The sequence below is a fragment of the Myxocyprinus asiaticus genome, chromosome 11, assembly GCF_019703515.2.
Source record: "Myxocyprinus asiaticus isolate MX2 ecotype Aquarium Trade chromosome 11, UBuf_Myxa_2, whole genome shotgun sequence".
NCBI lineage: Eukaryota > Metazoa > Chordata > Actinopteri > Cypriniformes > Catostomidae > Myxocyprinus > Myxocyprinus asiaticus.
Window position 1 is genome coordinate 48,728,957 of NC_059354.1, and position 21,044 is coordinate 48,750,000.

The window sequence follows — 21,044 nt, forward strand, 5'->3', positions numbered from 1 at the left end:
AGGAGTCGCCGCAGATCAATGAACTGTGTGGAGCAGACGGGCTTGGCACACCGAGTACAGCGAGAGTTCTGTGGGATACATGCTGTTCATACTTCCGCAACATATATTTTGGTTCCCCGTCGACAAAGCGGGACTATATGACATCGCAGCTCGGTCTCTATGTTTGATAGAGCCAAATACACAACTTTACCCTTTAATCTCTCGGATAGTAGCACGCACAACAAGACTGAAACATTTGGAAGAAATTGTTTCGTCCGTCGGCGAAGATTCGCTAGTTGACGATGATTTTTGCGAATTCTGGCAACCCAGTGAGGACATCGCATAATCGTAAACAGGTACACATGTATACATTTCACTTTAACTGTGGCCTTCATTGTTGTTTGTTGTTGAAAGTGTGGAAGTGTGGGTTTAAAGTCGTATTTCAAGATTATTCGCGTAAATTAGTTGTTTGCGGAAACTGTTATGGCGTTTTCGCACTTTTAGAATAACAGTAACAATGTAACATGTGAATGGAACGTTCTGGGGAGGACTTGCGATGATTGACAGATGAAAGACTACTACTAGTGTCCTTTAAAGAACCCCATGAAACTAATGAATACATAAAAGCTGTCATTTCTTACGTGTTTTGTTACGTTAGCGTTTAATTCTGGTGTGTTAAAGCGCTCGCTCTCATTCACAATTTTATCACACTTCTTCCACCCCCTCCTAATCAAACCCGTCCCACCGGTTTATAAATAGGCCTGTATTTGATCAAGTTTTTACGTGTCTCATGCGCGTCACAACATTTTCTTCCGATGGGAATATTCATCCATAGCCCTTCCTGCTGTGCAGTTAATCCACTAAACCCAACCTGTAATGGTCAAAAGTCACAGTGCTGAATTAATGCATCCTGTGTGCTCTCAGATTACACTTTTCATTAAACTGGTCTCTAATCTCATTGCGTACATACATGTATTTCACGTGCATAATGGGAAAAACACATTATCATTACTGTAATGTTCATTATATTGAAATTGCAAAGTATTTGTACTCCATGGTAGTCTTTGTTGTAGCCTTTGATTTCAGTTAAAATAAAAATAAGTATTACAGTCATTTTAATGTTATACAGTAAAAAGTAATTTACAGTAATGAGAATCATCATTTAGATGAATGTGAATGACAAAAACTGAAAAGTAACACATCTGGTTGCATTATGGCAGTGAGAGATATGCTTAGTTGTCATGAAAGTAAATGTCTTGAAAACTATGGCTCTAAAAAGAGCCTTCATTTACTTCTGCACAGTATAGTTTCTTAGTTCTGTCATTTTGATTTTGGGGTGAAATGTGACCTGGACATGTTTTTGTGACTTTCACCCTTTTAAAGGTGAGGATTTGTGGGGGAAATCTGCTTATTCGTGATGAAAATAGGGTCACACAATGCAAAATAATTCAATTAAATAATAAAAAAAATAGAATTATTATTATTTTATTATTTTTTTTTTTTTGATGCAAAACATAATTCCCTTAGCTCTTCCGTTCTGGTTTTGGGGTGAAATGTGACCTGGACATGCTTCTGTGATATTCACACTTTTACAGGAGAGAAATTTGGGAAAATGTGCTTATTCGTCATGAGAATAATGTCACATAATGCAAAAAATTAAATTAAAAATGAAAGTTTTTTTTTAACGAAGCATAATTCCTTAGCTCTATTTATATGGAGTAAAATGTGTCCTGGACATGTTTTCGTGACTCTTTTGCAGGTGAGAATTTTGGGGAAAAGTGCTTAATCGGGCAAAAATAATGTCACAATCACGGCTGGTACTAAGATGCGATTTTTGGGAGTGTATTTTAATCTTTAGGGTGGGCAAGTGGTTGTCTCTTCATTGGAGCGGGAGAGGGGTGTCAGAAGTTTTTTTGGGGTGGGGGGGCACAAGGACAATCTGAGGAGGCAATGTGCCCCCCAATACCCCGCCATGGTCACAATGCAAAACAAACTTAATGATCCAAAAATAATTTTCTTCTGATTTTGCACTGGAAACCCTAATAATTTGACTCTACTCAATTAATTGGTTAAACTCATTCCCTCATTTGAATTGAGGAATGGCGTCTCCAAAACTTGTGTAATTAAGTTGGTGTTCATAAAGTATGAACATAACTATTGACGTTAAGGTAACTAGATGCAAGTAGACAACTCAGATTTGCTATTTAAATGTTGTTGTTGTTTCAACTTAATAAGTTTTATTGAATGAACTCAAATTTAGTTCATACAATAACACAGCTTAAAAAATGAAGAATGATTGATGTCAATCGTCAAATAAACTTATTTATACACTGAAATGCATATTTTATATGCACTCATGCACAAGGAGAACTGAGAGTGCTAACTGGGTTTAACTTAACCAAAGATAACCCGGTGTCATCACACGAAACAACTATTTGCAATAAATCAACATAAATTATACTACAAAAGCGCTAAGAGCTCTATGAACTCTTAATAACAACTATTTAAATAACTATTTAAATGCCCCCATAAGTTCCTTTTGACCAAGGAAACATAAATAAAGTGCAGTGCACTGTGGGTATTCCCCATAGTGTCAATTTTGTTCTCAACAGTTTTAATAACACTTAAAATCTTACGTCTGTGGATTTTAAAGAAAAATAAGTTCAACGGACTTAATTATGAGCCCAAAACTTGACAATTCAAGTAGTGTTTAATGAAGACAACTTGAATATTTGCTGTAATGGCAGCATTAGTGTTTTCAGTGTGGAGTAAAATATGACCTGGACATGTTTTTGTGACATTCACCCTTTTTACAGGTAAGAATTTGGGGAGAAATATGTTCATTCGTCATGAAAGTAATGTCTCCATTTCATGGTCCAAAATTAGAATCACTTTTCTTAATGCAAAATGTAATTTCTTCGTACCTTCCCTCTGATTTTAGGATGAAATGTGACCTTTCTTGTGAGGTGTGCCCTGTTACAGGTAGCTAACTCTGAGGTCAGATGTTACCAGGTGACCTGGTCATGTCAGTGAATTACGATGGAATTAGTGTTGTTTTTTCAATCAGCGGAAGCCTTGATGATTTGCGTGTTGTGAAATGCATGCTTTTACGTGCATCTTCTAATAATGAAATTTGATTTATCAGCAGCTCGATTACAGATTGACTGCTTGATATAAAAGGAAAGGGGTGGGGGTCACTCAAGAGGATTATGCATATATTCATAGCCCAGTTTAGCCGCAGAGCACGCTGAGTAGGGTGAGGGCGGTTACTGGAAGTTCAGCATATTTCCAGCACGGATATGATGGGCTGACTGAGTCTGTGGTGCTCTGATAAGACGCCAGACTCTCCCTGCCGAGCTGAATAGTCTAACAGATGTGTGATACAAACAGGCTTTGAGTTCCTAAGAAAAGCCAGTTCCACTGGGAATGTGTGGCTTTTCGTCAGGGAAGAGGACCTTACAGGGGAAACGCTGGGTTCTTTTCCTCAAAGATGTTCTTTGTCCACTTGTAGGCCCACTTAATGCCACATTTCCTGTTTGGAAGGCTGTTCTGTGATGCAATGGTCAGATGAGATGTTTTGTTTTGTTTTTGAGAGGTTTGTCCTGAAAACAGATGAAGTCATGGCATGACAAATAGACTCCCTGTTTTCTTGGACCATGTATGCTGTTATGCAGACCAAATATATAATATATATATATATATATATATGTATATATGTATATACTGTATATACAGTTGAAGTCAGAAGTTTACATACACCTTAGCCAAATACATTTAAACTCTGTTTTTTCACAATTCCTGACATTTAATCGACATTCCCTGTCTCAGTTAGGATCACTACTTTTAAGAATGTGAAATGTCAGAATAATAGTAGTGAGAATGATTTATTTCAGCTTTTATTTCTTTCATCACATTCCCAGTGGGTCAGAAGTTTACATACACTTTGTTAGTATTTGGTAGCATTGCCTTTAAATTGTTTAACTTGGGTAAAACATTTTGGGTATCCTTCCACAAGCTTCTCACAATAAGTTGCTGGAATTTTGGCCCATTCCTCCAGACAGAACTGGTGTAACTGAGTCAGGTTTGTAGGCCTCCTTGCTCGCACACACTTTTTCAGTTCTGCCCACAAATTGGATTGAGGTCAGGTCTTTGTGATGGCCGCTCCAATACCTTGACTTTGTTGTCCTTAATCCATTTTGACACAACTTTGGAGATATGCTTGGGGTCATTGTCCATTTGGAAGACCCATTTACGACCGAGCTTTAACATCTTGACCGATGTCTTGAGATGTTGCTTCAATATATCCACATAATTTTCCTTCCTCATGATGCCATCTATTTTGTGAAGTGTACCAGTCCGTCCTGCAGCAAAGCACCCCCACAACATGATGCTGCTACCCCCATGCTTCACGGTTGGGATGGTGATCTTCGGCTTGCAAGCCTCACCCTTTCTCCTCCAAACATAACGATGGTCATTATGGCCAAACAGTTCAATTTTTGTTTCATCAGACCAGAGGACATTTCACCAAAAAGTAAGATCTTTGTCCCCATGTGTACTTGCAAACTGTAGTCTGGCTTTTTTATGGTGGTTTTGGAGCAGTGGCTTCTTCCTTGCTGAGCAGCCTTTCAGGTTATGTCAATATAGGACTCATTTTACTGTGGATATAGATACTTGTCTACCTATTTCCTCCAGCATCTTCACAAAGTCCTTTGCTGTTGTTCTGGGATTGATTTGTTACTTTTTGCACCAAACTATGTTCATCTCTAGGAGATAGAATGTGTCTCCTTCCTAAGCGGTATGATGGCTGCTTGGTCCCATGATGTTTATACTTGCGTACTATTGTTTGTACAGATGAATGTGGTACCTTCAGGCATTTGGAAATTGCTCCCAATGATGAAACAGACTTGTGGAGGTCCACAATTTTTTTTCAGAGGTCTTGGCTGATTTCTTTTGAATTTTCCATGATGTCAAGCAAAGAGGCACTTTTTTTTTGAAGGTAGGCCTTAAAATACATCCACAGGTACACCTCCAATTCAGTACACCTCCAAACAGAAGCTAATTGGCTAATTGTCTAAAGGCTTGACATAATTTTCTGGAATTTTCCAAGCTCTTTAAAGGCACAGTTAACTTATTGTATGTAAACTTCTGACCCACTGGAATTGTTTTATAGTCAATTAAAAGTGAAAAATCTGTCTGTAAATAATTGTTTGAAAAATTTAAAACCAAAGATAAAAAAAATTTTATGTGAAAGATTCTACAGTATTTCTTGGTCACTGATCAAATGCATGCAAATGTAACGTTGACCAAACGTTAACCTCCATTGTACAAAAGATTAGATTTCTTTTCTTTCACTGAAGCTCACAAAATGCTCTGTGGAACGTTCTCAGATCATGCTGGATAACATTAAATAATCAGGTTTTGCTCAAACATGTGGAGTATATGCTAGCCTCAAATTGTGCCGATAATTAGTGTTGGGAACCGTGAACAGGAACAATTTCCATTAAAATAAATATTGCAACCATATGATTTTCATGACTTTCGGTTCCGTTAAGGGTTCCTGAATGTGCATTTTTTTTCTGGTGTTTTGGACCGGACACTGTGTTAAAATACTCTTGACAGTGTTTTCTGTAGCGCAGTTCAGTGGCAGGGCTGCCTTGCTACTGTATTTATAGCAAGAAACACAGAGCGGGACCAGTGTATTCTGATTACTGAACAAATGACTCTTTTAAATATGTTCTCTTGAATCTGGTTCCCGAAAACTAAAGCATGACCAGTGTAATCTGATTCCGGAACGAATTACTCTTTTAAATATGTTCTCTTGAATCTACAGCATGAAACCTACAGCTTGACCATTGTAGTCCGATTCCCAAACGAGTGACTCTTATGATTCAGTTCTTTTGAATCTACAGCATGATACCTACTGCGTGACCAGTGTAGTCTGATTCCCAAATGAATGACTCTTTTTAAATTGGTTCTTTTGAATCCACAGCACAAAACCTACTGCGTGACCAGTGTAGTCCGATTCCCAAATGAATGACTCTTTTTAAATTGGTTCTTTTGAATCTACAGCATGATACCTACTGCGTGACCAGTGTAGTCCGATTCCCAAATGAATGACACTTTTTAAATTGGTTCTTTTGAATCCACAGCACGAAACCTACTGCGTGACCAGTGTAGTCCAATTTCCAAACAAATGACTCTTTTGAAACACAGTGTGCCAGCAGACATGAATGACTCTTTTAGAGTCGGTTCTATTGAATCTACAGCACGATCATTACACTCCTGTGACTCAAATCTGTCAGTGTGGTAACTGTCTGGTTGTTCATATGACAATATGCAGTTAAAGACAGGCCTACACATTACGAGTTTTGTTGTAATCAGTGGAATTGTATAAAAATGTAAAAACACGCTGGCTACCACCCCTGGAGTTCGCTAGTTCGAATCCCAGGGCGTGCTGAGTGACTCCAGCCAGGTCTCCTAAGCAACCAAATTGGCCCAGTTGCTAGGGAGGGTAGTGTCACATGGGGTAACCTCCTCGTGGTCGCTATAATGTGGTTTGTTCTCGGTGGGGCGCATGGTGAATTGAGCGTGGTTGCCGCAGTGGATGGCGTGAAGCCTCCACACACGCTATGTTTCCATGGCAACGCGCTCAACAAGCCACGTGATAAGATGCGCGGGTTGACTTGCCTCTGCGTCTGAGACACTGGGATTCGTCCTCCGCCACCCGGACTGAGGCGAATCACTATGCGACCACGAGGATTTAGAGCGCATTGGGAATTGGGCACCCCCCAAAAAAAATATAAAAACAATTATGAATGAATGAATGAAGTATGTGATCAAATGTTGTGTTTGTTTCAAACCTTTATTTAATGAGAGCAGTAAATGCATTAAAAATTGCATTACTTATATTCAGATATTTCTTCCTTAAAAGGAAGAAGCATTAATGGAACTGTTAAGGCATCAGAATCATTTAGAAGAATCGGAATCAAAACAGAAATTGTTAAATTCCTTATTCCCATCCCTACTGATAAATAATGTGTAATGAAGAAGTTTGCTATATCAGAAAAGAATGTAAAATAGCTTTTTAACTAGTGCTCTCAGACCTTTGGACCCTACAGTATTCTTGAATGAATGATAAATGTCATTGCATGTTTAAAAGGGAAAAAAACAGATATCTCACAGAGATGTCTGTGATCACTGTCCCAGAACAGTTTTATAAAAGCACTTAATTTTTGGTGTACATTTTTATGAACAGCAGTTTGAAATGCCAAATCGTGATACTATTGAACTATTCACGCTTCAAGGACTTCCCTTTTGACCAACAACGTGACTGACTGAGCTGATGTCCAATGCATCCTCTCAGAAAACTTGACTGATAGTACAAGACAAGTCATCATACTCTACAGGATGACATCTTTCTTTTCGTCTATAATAGAAACAGGCCCTTCTATCACTCTGTCACTGTTACACTTTCAGTCGTTATAGATTACTAGATTACTACAGTTACTGTTGGTGATTTAAAGGAATGGTTCACCTAAAATTAATACTCATGTCTTCAATTATTCACAGTTTTGAAGAATCTGCATTCAGCTCTTCCATACAATGACAGTTCATAGTGGCCATGTCAGTCAGGCTCCTTAAAAAGACCAAATATAACAGCATAAAAAATTTGGGTGTTCCATTCTTAATAACCAACCCTCTTATTAAACTCAAGTCTTATTTGTCCGTTCATGCCCTCTTGTCTTTATACAGCTGCATTAAACAGTAGCAGAAAGAGCGCCCAAAGAGTTGCCAAGCCATTTCAGTATTACATTGGCTCTGTCCCGACACATAAATGATCTCTTTGTGTTTAGACCTTTAATGAAATGATATTTTGTTCAGCACCACTGGATTTCAAGGAGCTCAGATCCGTGGTTTTCAGCACCTGACAATCTTGGGCTTTTCAGAGCTGTCTTTGATTTTTGTTGCGGAAATTAAAGAAAAGTTCATCCATGAATGAAAATTTGGTCATCATTAACTCACTCTCATGTTGTTCCAAACCAGAATTATTTTCTTGCTTAAACTGTGAAACACAAAATGTTAGACAGAATGTCCGAACAGCTCTTTTCCATATAGCCTAATGAAAGTTGATTGGGATTTATAGTGAAAAGCTCCAAAAAGCACCAGAAGGAAATTAATGGGAGTTTGGAAGGACACGAGGGTGAGTAAATTGTCATTTTTGGGTAAACTATTCCATTAAGTGTGAATCAAGTAAGAAGTAAGAAGAAACATAAATATTTCAATTAAATACACTAAAATGTGATAGGTCTCACAGTGATGAAAGCCCAAAAATCATACTTTTCACTTTATATATTAATAACAAGATTTTACCGTAAAGGTACATGTATTGTCTTGGTAAACATACAGTTGTGCTCAAAAGTTTGCATACCCTGGCAGAAATTGTGAAATTTTGGCATTGACTTTGAAAATATGACTGATCATGCAAAAACAAAACTGTCTTTTATTTAAGGATAGTGATCATATGAAGCCATTTATTATCACATAGTTGTTTGGCTCCTTTTTAAATCATAATGATAACAGAAATCACCCAAATGGCCCTGATCAAAAGTTTACATACCCTTGAATGTTTGGCCTTGTTACAGACACACAAGGTGACACACACAGGTTTAAATGTCAATTAAAGGTTAATTTCCCACACCTGTCGCTTTTTAATTGCAGTTAGTGTCTGTATATAAATAGTCAATGAGTTTGTTAGCTCTCACGTGGATGCACTGAGCAGGCTAGATACTGAGCCATGGGGAGCAGAAAAGAACTGTCAAAAGACCTGCGTAACAAGGTAATGGAACTTTATAAAGATGGAAAAGGATATAAAAAGATATCCAAAGCCTTGAAAATGCCAGTCAGTACTGTTCAATCACTTATTAAGAAGTGGAAAATTCGGGGATCTCTTGATACCAAGCCAAGGTCAGATAGACCAAGAAAGATTTCAGTCACAACTGCCAGAAGAATTGTTCAGGATACAAAGAAAAACCCACATGTAACCTCAGGAGAAATACAGGCTGCTCTGGAAAAAGACGGTGTGGTTGTTTCAAGGAGCACAATACGACGATACTTGAACAAATATGAGCTGCATGGTCGAGTTGCCAGAAAGAAGCCTTTACTGCACCAATGCCACAAAAAAGCACCTTGACACACCTCACAGCTTCTGGCACACTGTAATTTGGAGTGACAAGACCAAAATAGAGCTTTATGGTCACAACCCTAAGCACTGTGTTTGGAGAGGGATCAACAAGGCCTATAGTGGTGCAGTGGTGGCTCAGCGGTTAAGGCTCTGGGTTACTGATCAGAAGGTCGGGGGTTCAAGCCCCAGCACTGCCAAGATGCCACTGTTGGGCCCTTGAGCAAGGCCCTTGACCCTATCTGCTCCAGGGGCGCCGTATCATGGCTGACCCTGCACTCTGACCCCAGCCTAGCTGGGATATGTGAAAAAGAAGAATTTCACTGTATATGTGCAAATGTATAATGTGTGATAAATAAAAAGAAGAAAAAAAAAAAAAAAAAAATAGTGAAAAGAATACCATCCCCACTGTGAAGCATGGTGGTGACTCACTGATGTTTTGGGGTGTGTGAGCTCTAAAGGCACGGGGAATCTTTTGAAAATTGATGGCAAGATGAATGCAGCATATTGTCAGAAAATACTGGCAGACAATTTGCATTCTTCTGCACGAAAGCTGCTCATGGGACGCTCTTGGACTTTCCAGCACGACAGTGATCCTAAGCACAAGGCCAAGTTGACCCTCCAGTGGTTACAGCAGAAAAAGGTGAAGGTTCTGGAGTGGCCATCACAGTCTCCTGACCTTAATATCATCGAGCCACTCTGGGGAGATCTCAAACGTGCGGTTCATGCAAGACGACCAAAGACTTTGTATGACCTGGAGGCATTTTGCCAAGACGAATGGGCAGCTATACCACCTGCAGGAATTTGGGGCCTCATAGACAACTATTACAAAAGACTGCACGCTGTCATTGATGCTAAAGGGGGCAATACACAGTATTAAGAACTAAGGGTATGCAGACTTTTGAACAGAGGTCATTTCATTTTTTTCTTTGTTGCCATGTTTTGTTTTATGATTGTGCCATTCTGTTATAACCTACAGTTGAATATGAATCCCATAAGAAATAAAAGAAATGTGTTTTGCCTGCTCACTCATGTTTTCTTTAAAAATGGTACATATATTACCAATTCTCCAAGGGTATGCGAACTTTTGAGCACAACTGTAATATACAGTACATTTTTACCATTAAATTTAAGGTCAATCATTCTTTTTTATAAAAATTATTTTTTACAATATTTTACTGTAAAAGTAATTATATTGTCTTGTTAAACAAAATATATACATTTCACCATTAATGAAAAGGTAAATCATACAGTTTACCTTATAATATTTATGTATTTTTTTTCACATTTTACTGTAAAAGTACATGTATTGTTGCTAAACAGAATCTACTGCAAATTTTCACCATTAACTATAAGGTCAGTCATTATTGTTGCAATGTTTCACTGTACCATTACATGGATTGTCTTGTTAAATAAAATATACATTTTCACCATACATAAGGTAAATACCAACCAATTTTAATGTAGCATTTTTACTTTTTTATGCTAAAACTTTTGCATTTATATATTACAGTAGATTTTAACAATGAACTCTGTTAATTTAATGGAGTAGTAAAATTTTTGTATTTAATGGATAGATGGCAGACAGTTTTCCACTCTTTGGAGCGCATCCAGTGAACTGTGTCACTGCTGCATACCAGAGGTTCCGAACACTTCCTCCTTGTTGCGTCCACAAAAGAGCACAAGGGGTAATCGCAGTTTAACAGCGAGGGCACTTGAGCAGGAAGACCTCCACAGCACTTTACCACACAAGAGCTCTTTGATAGTACAGAGAATGAAGCCAGCAAAGCGTTGACCTCCACAGATCTTCAACCTTTTCAAACATTCCCAAAGATTTCTCTGCCATTGGCTTCATATTCAGATGAAGGTGTTTTTCAATGAATGTTTCATATGGGTCATTATGGCCAATCTATTTGATGCTGGTAGCAGTAGATGAATACAGTTTGGAATGAATTATGTGTTCATAACTGAAAGAACAACCCAAAGTTCTGGGTTTTGCTTTGTTTTCAGTCTTATGTTGAGATGTGTCAGTTTGTCATTATATTGCTTTATACTTGACAGGACCTTGAGTATATTGTGTGGTTGACTTTCGTCTATAATATTGCACCTGTCAATTAATACTAGGGATTACTTTGTTTGTTCATGTGCCTTTCCATCTCATGCTCAAGCGCTCAGCCTTTCAAAGGATACTCTTTTGACCACAAGCCCACACAGACGCATTCAACGTGCCACGCACATGCCCCAAAAAGTGTCATAGAAGCAGCACAAAATGACGTGGTTGTGTTTTTGTCTCTTATTTGCTTTTATTACACTGTCGGTTAGGTTTAAGGTTGAGGGTAGGGAGGTCAGTTTTATTGATTTAAAACTCGATAGAACCTCATCTGTTTGGGAGAACATTTTACTCTCTTTTAGCACCACACAGTGGACATTTCACTTCAGAACTGCAGTTATGTGTGAAAGGAATCATGCAATATAATTTTGCAAAAGTGTCGTCACAGTCAAATTTTTTTCATGAGATCAGTCTCGTTTCACCTGCACTGAATATTAGAGATAAACTGCAAGATTTGGGGTCTGTTGCACATCTTCACATATCTAGCTTGACCAGAGTTGTTAAGCTCTAACGAGTTTAGATTTCAACAGAAATAGCTCATCCTTTAACTTCCTGCACCACGTTCACTTCCTTTATATTCTGAAAGCATCCTCTCCGTCAGCTGTGCTCCTGGGTCAGAGCTTCAGGCCCATGTGGACCCACTTTATGCTGACAGCAGCTTTCAGAAGCACAAGACTCTGCACTGCAGATATGGATCACTGTGCTGCCAGATATACATCTTCACAGTAGACACCTCCCTAATACTGACAAACAAGAGCAGTGTAGCATTTGAGCTCATGAGATTCTATGCACACAGGATGTGAGTCCTCCGTACACACATTTCCTTCAGGACCGAGATTTATCAGAGCTGCGACATTCCTGTCTTGTTGTGCTTGACATTTTGAAACCACCGATATCGGTCTACCAAATTCATTGATAGAGCAGGCCCTTGGTGTTTTTACTTGCAGACTAGACTAGATGTCCAATATTTGGACTTAATTTGTCCAATAGCTCGTTTGGACAGTATTAATCTATGTGTGAAACAGGCTGGCCAAGACAGAATTGGCTGACTTTTTTTCACATGTTCTGCTCTGATTTTGGGTAAAAACATGGTCAAATGTGCTCAGCTGAGCTAAGAGTACTATCGGCAGATGTGTGAAAACATATTTAGCCAAAATATTTAATAGAGCAATTTGAGGCAGACCGATATATCGGTTTTGCCGATAGTTGCCTTTTGGAACTATCGTTTATCTGCAGAAAGGTTTGGAACAACGTGTGTGTGTGTGTGTGTGTGTATATGTATGTATATATATATATATATATATATACACATACACATACATACACTGGCAGCCAAAAGTTTGGAATAATGTACAGATTTTGCTCTTATGGAAAGAAATTGGTACTTTTATTCACCAAAGTGTCATTCAACTGATCACAATGTATAGTCAGGACATTAATAACGTGAAAAATTACTATTACAATTAGAATTTTTATAAACTACTTCAAAGAGTTCTCATCAAAAAATCCTCCATGTGCAGCAATGACAGCTTTGCAGATCCTTGGCATTCTAGCTGTCAGTTTGCCCACGCTTCCTGTAGCACTTGCCATAGATGTGGCTGTCTTGTCGGGCACTTCTCACGCACCTTACAGTCTAGCTGATCCCACAAAAGCTCAATGGGGTTAAGATCCATAACACTTTTCCAATTATCTGTTGTCCAATGTCTGTGTTTCTTTGCCCACTCTAATCTTTTCTTTTTTATTTCTGTTTCAAAAGTGGCTTTTTCTTTGCAATTCTTCCCATAAGGCCTGCACCCGAGTCTTCTCTTTACTGTTGTACATGAAACTGGTGTTGAGCGGGTAGAATTCAATGAAGCTGTCAGCTGAGGACATGTGAGGTGTCTATTTCTCAAACTAGAGACTCTGATGTACTTATCCTCTTGTTTAGTTGTACATCTGGTCTTCCACATCTCTTTCTGTCCTTGTTAGAGCCAGTTGTCCTTTGTCTTTGAAGACTGTAGTGTACACCTTTGTATGAAATCTTCAGTTTTTTGGTGATTTCAAGCATTGTATAGCCTTCATTCCTCAAAACAATGATTGACTGATGAGTTTCTAGAGAAAGCTGTTTCTTTTTTGCCATTTTTGATCTAATATTGACCTTAAGACATGCCAGTCTATTGCATACTGTGGCTACTCAAAAACACACACAAAGACAATGTTAAGCTTCATTTAATGAACCAAATAGCTTTCAGCAGTGTTTGATATAATGGCAAGTGATTTTCTAGTACCAAATGATCATTTTATCATGATTACTCAAGGATAAGTGTTGGAGTGATGGCTGCTGTCTAGATTTGATAAAAAATGACTTTTTTCAAATAGTGATGGTGCTGTTTTTTACATCAGTAATGTGCTGACTGTACTTTGTGATCAGTTGAATGCCACTTTGGTGAATAAAAGTACCAATTTCCTTCCGAAACAGCAAAATCTGTATATTATTCCAATCTTTTGGCCGCGCGTGTGTGTGCGCGTGTGTGTGTGTGCGCGTGTGTGTGTGTGCGCGTGTGTGTGTGTGCGCGTGTGTGTGTGTGCGCGTGTGCGCGTGTGCGCGTGTGCGCGTGTGTGCGTGTGCGCGTGTGCGCGTGTGCGTGCGTGTGTGCGTGTGTGTGTGTGAGAGAGAGAGAGAGAGAGAGAGAGAGAGAGAGAGAGAGAGAGAGAGAGTGAGATATATATTAGACACACACACGCTATGTGTATTTAGAATTATGTTTCATACTAGTCATGCTTTTTCTGTCCTATACATTTGTGAAGATACTCTCCCTATCACTTCCTTTGCCTATTTCCTCTCTGCTGTAAAGAGAACTCGCTGTTTACCTTTCACTCGCCTGTTTTGTTTGAAGTCTTTCCACTCTGACCGCAGTTGGTTTTGTTTCATTTTCCGGCAGCCCCCTGTTGGCCACGCCTCCCACCCGATGGCTCCGCCCAGTCCTGGAACCAACAGCAGCACCAATCACAGCAGCAGCAGCAGCACTGCCGGCTGGGATCAGCTCAGCAAAACGAACCTGTACATCCGTGGGTTGCCCCCGACGACCACTGACCATGACCTGGTCAAACTCTGCCAGCCGTGAGTACCACTTTATCATTTATCATTTATGAGAAATATTGATTTGATATTGATTCACCCCCCTCATCCTCAGAGTATCAGTGGGCCTTGTGTTTGTGTGCACACGCTTCATTAATTAAAGGGATAGTTTCCCCCAAAATGAGAAATGTTGTCATTATTTATTCTCCCTCATGTTGTACCAAAAAGTTTTATTTGCTCTGCTATAGTAGATCGTAAGATGAACAGTGTGGCCTTCAGCGCTCTGGGTTGTCTGGATATGTCTCATTAAGCACAATATCTCTGCAAAAGATCGATTACAGCCCGCTGGATCAACAAGACTCCAGTGGTTGCTCACAGCGACATAGTTAAAGTCAATTATCTGTTCTTTAAGATACAATGTGTGGTTATTGTTTGATGAATGCTTCAGTGTGTGCTTTAATGGCTCTGAGGTTAGCATGTTGGTCAGTTTAAAAATAGAGTCCGATTAGAGTCAAAAACATGTCCAGATCATATTTTGAACGCAAAAACAAAGAAAGAAATAAGAAATTATATTTAGCTTTTCTTTTTTTTTTTTTAAATAAGCATTTTCTGGGAGCATTAAGAGTTTACATGTCAGGGACTGTATCTTCTAGCAGAAAGATTAAACTTGAGGAATTTGAATTTGAGGAATGAAGTCTGTGATTTCTGTGCCAATGAATGAAATTGCAAAAATAAACACGGTTTTAAAATATCTTTATGAATACACCCCCGTCTGGTGTTGATGAACAAATAGAAAGTCTCCGCCCTCAACCACGCCATTGGTTGAGTCAATATTGTTGTGTAGGGCTGGACGGGCCTCTCAAAATAATTCATAATTTAATACATTTTTAATTTTACAGAGTTTTGACCGTTTTTTGAGAAAATGTGTGCAAATGGGTGACTTATAGTTGCATAGTAGATATTTTAACACTTTAGCTTTGATCTCTCTTTGTACTTTATGGCTTGATGTATCATTTTAATTGGAACATTTTAGTATTTCTGCAAAATGTAATTGTTTTAATTATCTCTAAACATAACTGACATTTCTTAACTTTATAACAGATTATTTCTGTACATTATGGTAGTATTTGCTGTACGTTGATTTTAATAAAAAATAATTGAATTACAGTATTTTTACTGCAAAAATGTCACATTTAAAATACTGTACAGATATGCAAATTAAGAAGAACATTTAGCTTAATTCTTATATTTATTTTGTGTGTGTGTGTGTGTGTGTGTGTGTGTGTGTGTGTGTTCTTTTAAAGGAATATTCTATTTTCAATACAAGTTAAGCTCAATCGACAGCATTTTTGGCATAATGTTGATTATCACAAACATTTATTTTGAATTGCCCCTCCTTTAAAAATAAAATAAAATCTTGGTTACATTGTGGCACTTACAATGGAAGTGAATGGGTGCCAATTTTTGAACGTTAAAATACAAATATGCACCACTAAACGGCGTAAGACATAAGAAATATGCGTGTAAACATGATTTTAGTATGATAAAATCACTAACCTTTTATGTAAAGTTATAGCCAATTTTATAACTTTGTTGCCATGACAACGTCATGTCAACAAACGCTAAAACGACAATTTAAACAACTTTACAGCTCAAATAATACATGAGTTTTGACAGAAGAATTAATGCAAGTGCTTTTATAAAATTTGAAACTTCACATTTCTGCCTTTTTTTAAACCCTCCAAATATTGGCCCCATTGACTTCCATTGTAAGCGCCTCACTGTAACCTCGATTTTTGCTTTTTTTTTTTTTTAAAGAAATTCAAAATGAATTTTTATGGTAATCTATATTATGCCACAAATGCTGTCGATTGATCTTAACTTGTATTGAACCTGGAACATTCCTTTAATTTTGGTGTGATATATGACCTGGATATGATTTTGTGAGATTCACCCACACAGTAAAATTATACTGCCTTAAAAAAACAAGTTGGGAACAGAGCTCATGCAGGATGTTTGAGGAAGATGTTGGACATTTTTGGATAATCTAAAGCATCATTAGGTAATTTATGATTTTAGTAATCTCACAGAGCCTTGCTTTATTGCTGAATTAATTCTCATATTGCGGTGACTCTGTATTAAGGGCTGCAGGCTAACTCTCTTCTCTAAGAGGTCTGGGATGAATGCCATCAATAAAAGATGAGGCATATGCTGTAGCACTCTGAGTCTATTGGGTCGTTTCAAATGATTTCAGAGAAGAATCACAGTATCGACACTCTGAGGAGGACTCTCTTGAGAATGAAAAATGTGCAGAGACAGACAGACAGACCATAATGCCATTTAGCAACAGTAAAATCCAGTTTGAGGAAGAAAATGGTTTTGAAGTGGATGGTATGACCAAAATGTTGTTTTACGTTATGAGTATATAATTTTATATCATGGTGATGGTACAGTGTACCACAGTATAGTTTATTATGCCTAGACTTTCATTTAAAAAAATCAAATCATGAATATATAGTGTAGCCATGTGTTAATGGCTATTTTTGGTTATTCCAGTGAATGTAACACTTAAATGCAAATAAAAGGTACTTTCATTATTCATAACAAATGATCAATAAATCTTGCATCAGTGTACAACCAGACAGTATGGAAGCTAATGTCCTTATACTGCTTCAAGAAATCAGCTTTCATTTATTTGGATTTCAGGAAATAGCATGTTAAATCACAAGCATTTTGACTTGTGATATTCACAGTTTGTCATCAAATTAATTAAATCAGTGTCTTTAATTAGAGAGCCATTGCAGTACAGCACAGTTCATCTCTGTGTTTGAAGCTCTGGATTAGTGTCAGGCTCTTCACTGCAGGGTCAGTGGTGTGATCGTCTAACCCTTCGCTGTATTTAGCTTAATCTCATCCTGATGGCTAAAGCAATTTGTCCTTTGACCTTTCAGATGTAACCTTTTGGGAACAATATGAGGTCAGAGCATAGATGTCATAGCACGGGCATGTTGAGCTTTAAGACTCAAATAGAATTTTGGTCCATACAGAACAAGATTGCGCAAGACAACGGCTGCAATGATACCTTAGGGCTGGGTGCTCTATATTTATTTGCTCTAAAATGGCTTAAATGTGTGATTGTTTTGTTTTTTTTTTTGTTTGTTTTTTTCAAACATCCATTGCACCAAAGTAGATTCAAATTGTTTAATGCAAGAAGTAAAATGCATAAAAAGTCTAGTTTAGAATATTGTAACAAAGGCATGTTTTATTTTACCCTTAAATGAGTGTTTAGCCAAACATTATTACATACCTCGGGTCTTTAGCGACCCGGCACGTATATCACAATTGGATCTACAAAATACCCAGACAGACTAAAATTAAAGCATTTTTAAGACAATTAAAAAAAGAATAAAATGGAATATATTTTGTTATATTTTGCTGTTTTATTTTTCATATATCTAAGAGGTGATGCAACAAATTATCGAACAGGATGCATTACTATCACGGTGAAATTTTATGAGATTAAACTGGCTGTCAAACACATATTGAGCTACATGAAACTTAATGTTAACAAATACAACTTTTGATTTAAAAAATGATTAGTATGTTGAAATTAAAATTAAACTAAGATTAATAAATGCTGGAAAGGTATTGTTCATTTTATGTTCATGTTAACAAATGGGACGTTATTGTAGTGTTACAGATTAAAGTTTTAAAGAATGCATTTATTTAGAAAAAACTGAAATAACTGTTGATATGGAATTCAGAAAAAAAAGAACAGGTATCGTATTGGCGAGTAGAGTCCGACCAATATGGGATTTTTGAGACCGATACCGATTTTAGAAAGGGAAAATTCACCAATTACCGATATGGTGGCCGATATATTTAATTTTTGAGCTGGAATGAAAACAGACCTTTTCTATGTGGATTGTGCACCGATTTTGCACTGATATGACTATGCAAAGGTACTCTGAAGGCTGCTTTCTTAAACAAATATTTTTATCGAAGAATGTTTGACATTATTATTATACATTGTCAACAAATTCTAAAAATGAACACTGAGAAAATAAATAATAAATAATAATACAATAGGTTAACAAACATCAGTACTGTTTAGTATCATTCAAATGCTGACCATTAAAATAAAGAATAAATAAAAATAAAATAAATGGCTAAATAAACTTTAGTACCAGTCAAATGCTGACTATATTAATACTGCGGAGTCAAGATAAACAGATAAGCAGCCATGTTACAGCGTATTCTGCTATACAAGTTCAGGGGAAACATTCAACGGTGGAAAACCAGACTTTTAAATATTATATTTTATAAATGCAATGACTGGAATTGTTCGGTTGAAGGGGGTACCAAACTGTGAATCCTGAACAGTTTGGTGAATACGTTTACACATTAGCTTCCACTCAGCTGACAACAATGAAAGTAGCTATGTGGTTAGCTAGTTAGCTATAAGCTCTGTCACGGAGAGTAAAAGACAGACGTTGTTTATTTTACTTTCCAGCATTGTGTCTCACCAACTAGGTAATAACATAGCGTGAAATCAACACTCAACAGACACAATCCACCATTGCACCGTTGTCTACTGAGCTGCAAAAAGACGCTCTGATGCTTATCTTTCAATCTGCTACATTACTGACTACACTGACAAACTATAGCTGGCTAACAGCAAAACAGACATGAGTGACATGGTTGTCAGGGACAGGGTTAACATTATATTAGTCATATTGAAAAGGGAAAATGATGGGGTCATTGTTTATTAACTTTTCAGTATGTATTTCACAAACTAGTTAGCAACTTACCATGAAGAAACACAGCTTAACTCCGCACCGTCATCAGAACCACCTTCAGCACAGCTCTGTAAACAATGGATTTGGAGCGCACTCTGCTGGACAAACTACGCTATGACACCAATTCTAAAGCATTGTTTTCTGCATTATATGTTCTGAAAAAAAGTTTTCATATCGCCGCATATCGGTAAACATACGGTGATACCGATATATCGGTGAAAGGCTAATATCAACCGATAATATCGTTACTCGTTGGAATCAGGACATCCAATTGTATATTTATTGTGAATGATACAACATTTTGACTGATGCAAATGAATCAGAGTTAAAATGTTTTAAAAATTTTGTTACGCGCTCATATTCGCGGCAAGTCGCGAGACAAAGAGGAATTGCAAAACGTGTTAATGATGCTGTCTTTGGGAAACTTATAGCTGAAGTATGCAACATATTTGTGTAAAATACTTTCTCCTATCCCAGCTTAACATGCAGAGACAACTATAATTAAGTCATTCATAGGTTAATTTTCTTAAACTGTAAACACTGTCTGTGGTTTTGAGCGACCCGTCTTATGAGACATAATGCCAGTGGCATGAATTGTGGGCGGGACTATCTGTTTGTTTGATCAACACAAGACGGGCAGTGTATTTAGAAAGCTGTTTTGAAAACATTTATTTTTGCAATTCTGTTTAGTGGCGCAGAAATTACACACTAAAGCTTTTATGACCAAATAAAAAGTGCATTAATATCATCACTATATTTACAATGTTGCTTATTTTATATTGTCAGCAAAGTCTTAGCTAATATATTGTGAATATTTTATATATAGCTCAGTCCTAGTTATCACAGATCTCAAATACAGAACCTCTGGAGGTGTTTGGTGGAAAGAAAGATTCAAAAGCTGATATTTGCACATCATGGTATGCATGGTGAATATGTATACTTTGGCAGCTTAGAAACTGGCACCATGCGGCACGGTGTGAAAACAGCCCATTATTGAAATCAATCCAGTTTGCTTTCTGTTGCTGCAGATTTTCTTGAAAGAAATGCACTAAATGCATGAGTTAATGCACTAAAACAGTGTAGCGCTATTTTGATACTTGTCAAACATTCTGGTTAAGGTTTGTTCTAAACCCCTAACGCAAAATATTGCATTTCTGCAATTCATTCAGCCTGAACTGCTTAACAGTTCCATTTAAACTTTGTTCTGTAAACGTTACACTTTTTTTAGAAATTAATGAATAACATTTAACAATCTTCCATTGACCCCATTAATGTTACACCCCCTGATGTTACCGACAGCGAAGACGTCATCGTTATATGTTAATGGTGATGGCACAATACATAAAAATGCTTGTCCCTGTGAGGGATTTACTCGCCACAAAAATCCACTTATCGAAAGCACTGTAAGTCGCATTTTCATGCAAATAAGAGGATATGCTTTTCAGACTCTTTCACCTTTGCTAATATCCAGACTGGAGCAGTTTATAGGTGCGTCCTGAAGGAAACTCTGTCTAGCTGGAAATAAGCCAAACAAGGGCTGTGCAGGGAAATGAACATTTTTAAAGGTTGTGCGTTCTTTGAATTCGTCAGTTTATACTGTGTCCTGAGTAGGAGTTGACTGATATGGGTTGTTTAATGATCGATACAGATGTCTAGAGTGGAGAGTTGCCGATATGGGCGATGTAATGTTGATATACGGTATACTGCAAAACGCAGTTTAATGATGGTAAATAAGAAGAATTGCTTGGAATTGCCAAATTTACATTATTTTATACAGTATTTTCTCAAAATTCACTAAACAAACTCTCTCCATTGGCAAGGTTTTTGGTAGATTTTGAAACTGACTCTGGTTGGATTGGACACTTTTGTTAATCGGCCACTTGGGAAAAGTTATCAGAATAGCTAATATTGGTTGATTAA

General features: G+C 37.5%; 1 protein-coding gene across 2 annotated transcripts in view; it reads left to right on the forward strand.

Annotated features, from left to right (window-relative positions):
* Positions 1–21,044, forward strand: part of LOC127448270 (RNA-binding motif, single-stranded-interacting protein 1-like) — a 95,097-nt gene that overhangs the window by 25,911 nt on the left and 48,142 nt on the right. The window contains exons 1-2 of one of the 2 annotated variants that reach the window (XM_051710681.1): positions 19–335; positions 14,189–14,367. In XM_051710681.1, the coding sequence (XP_051566641.1) occupies positions 282–335; positions 14,189–14,367 (233 nt within the window). In that variant the 5' untranslated portion in view covers positions 19–281. Of the gene's footprint in view, positions 1–18; positions 336–14,188; positions 14,368–21,044 lie in introns of those variants that run through there. The other variant, XM_051710680.1, reaches the window with a different exon arrangement.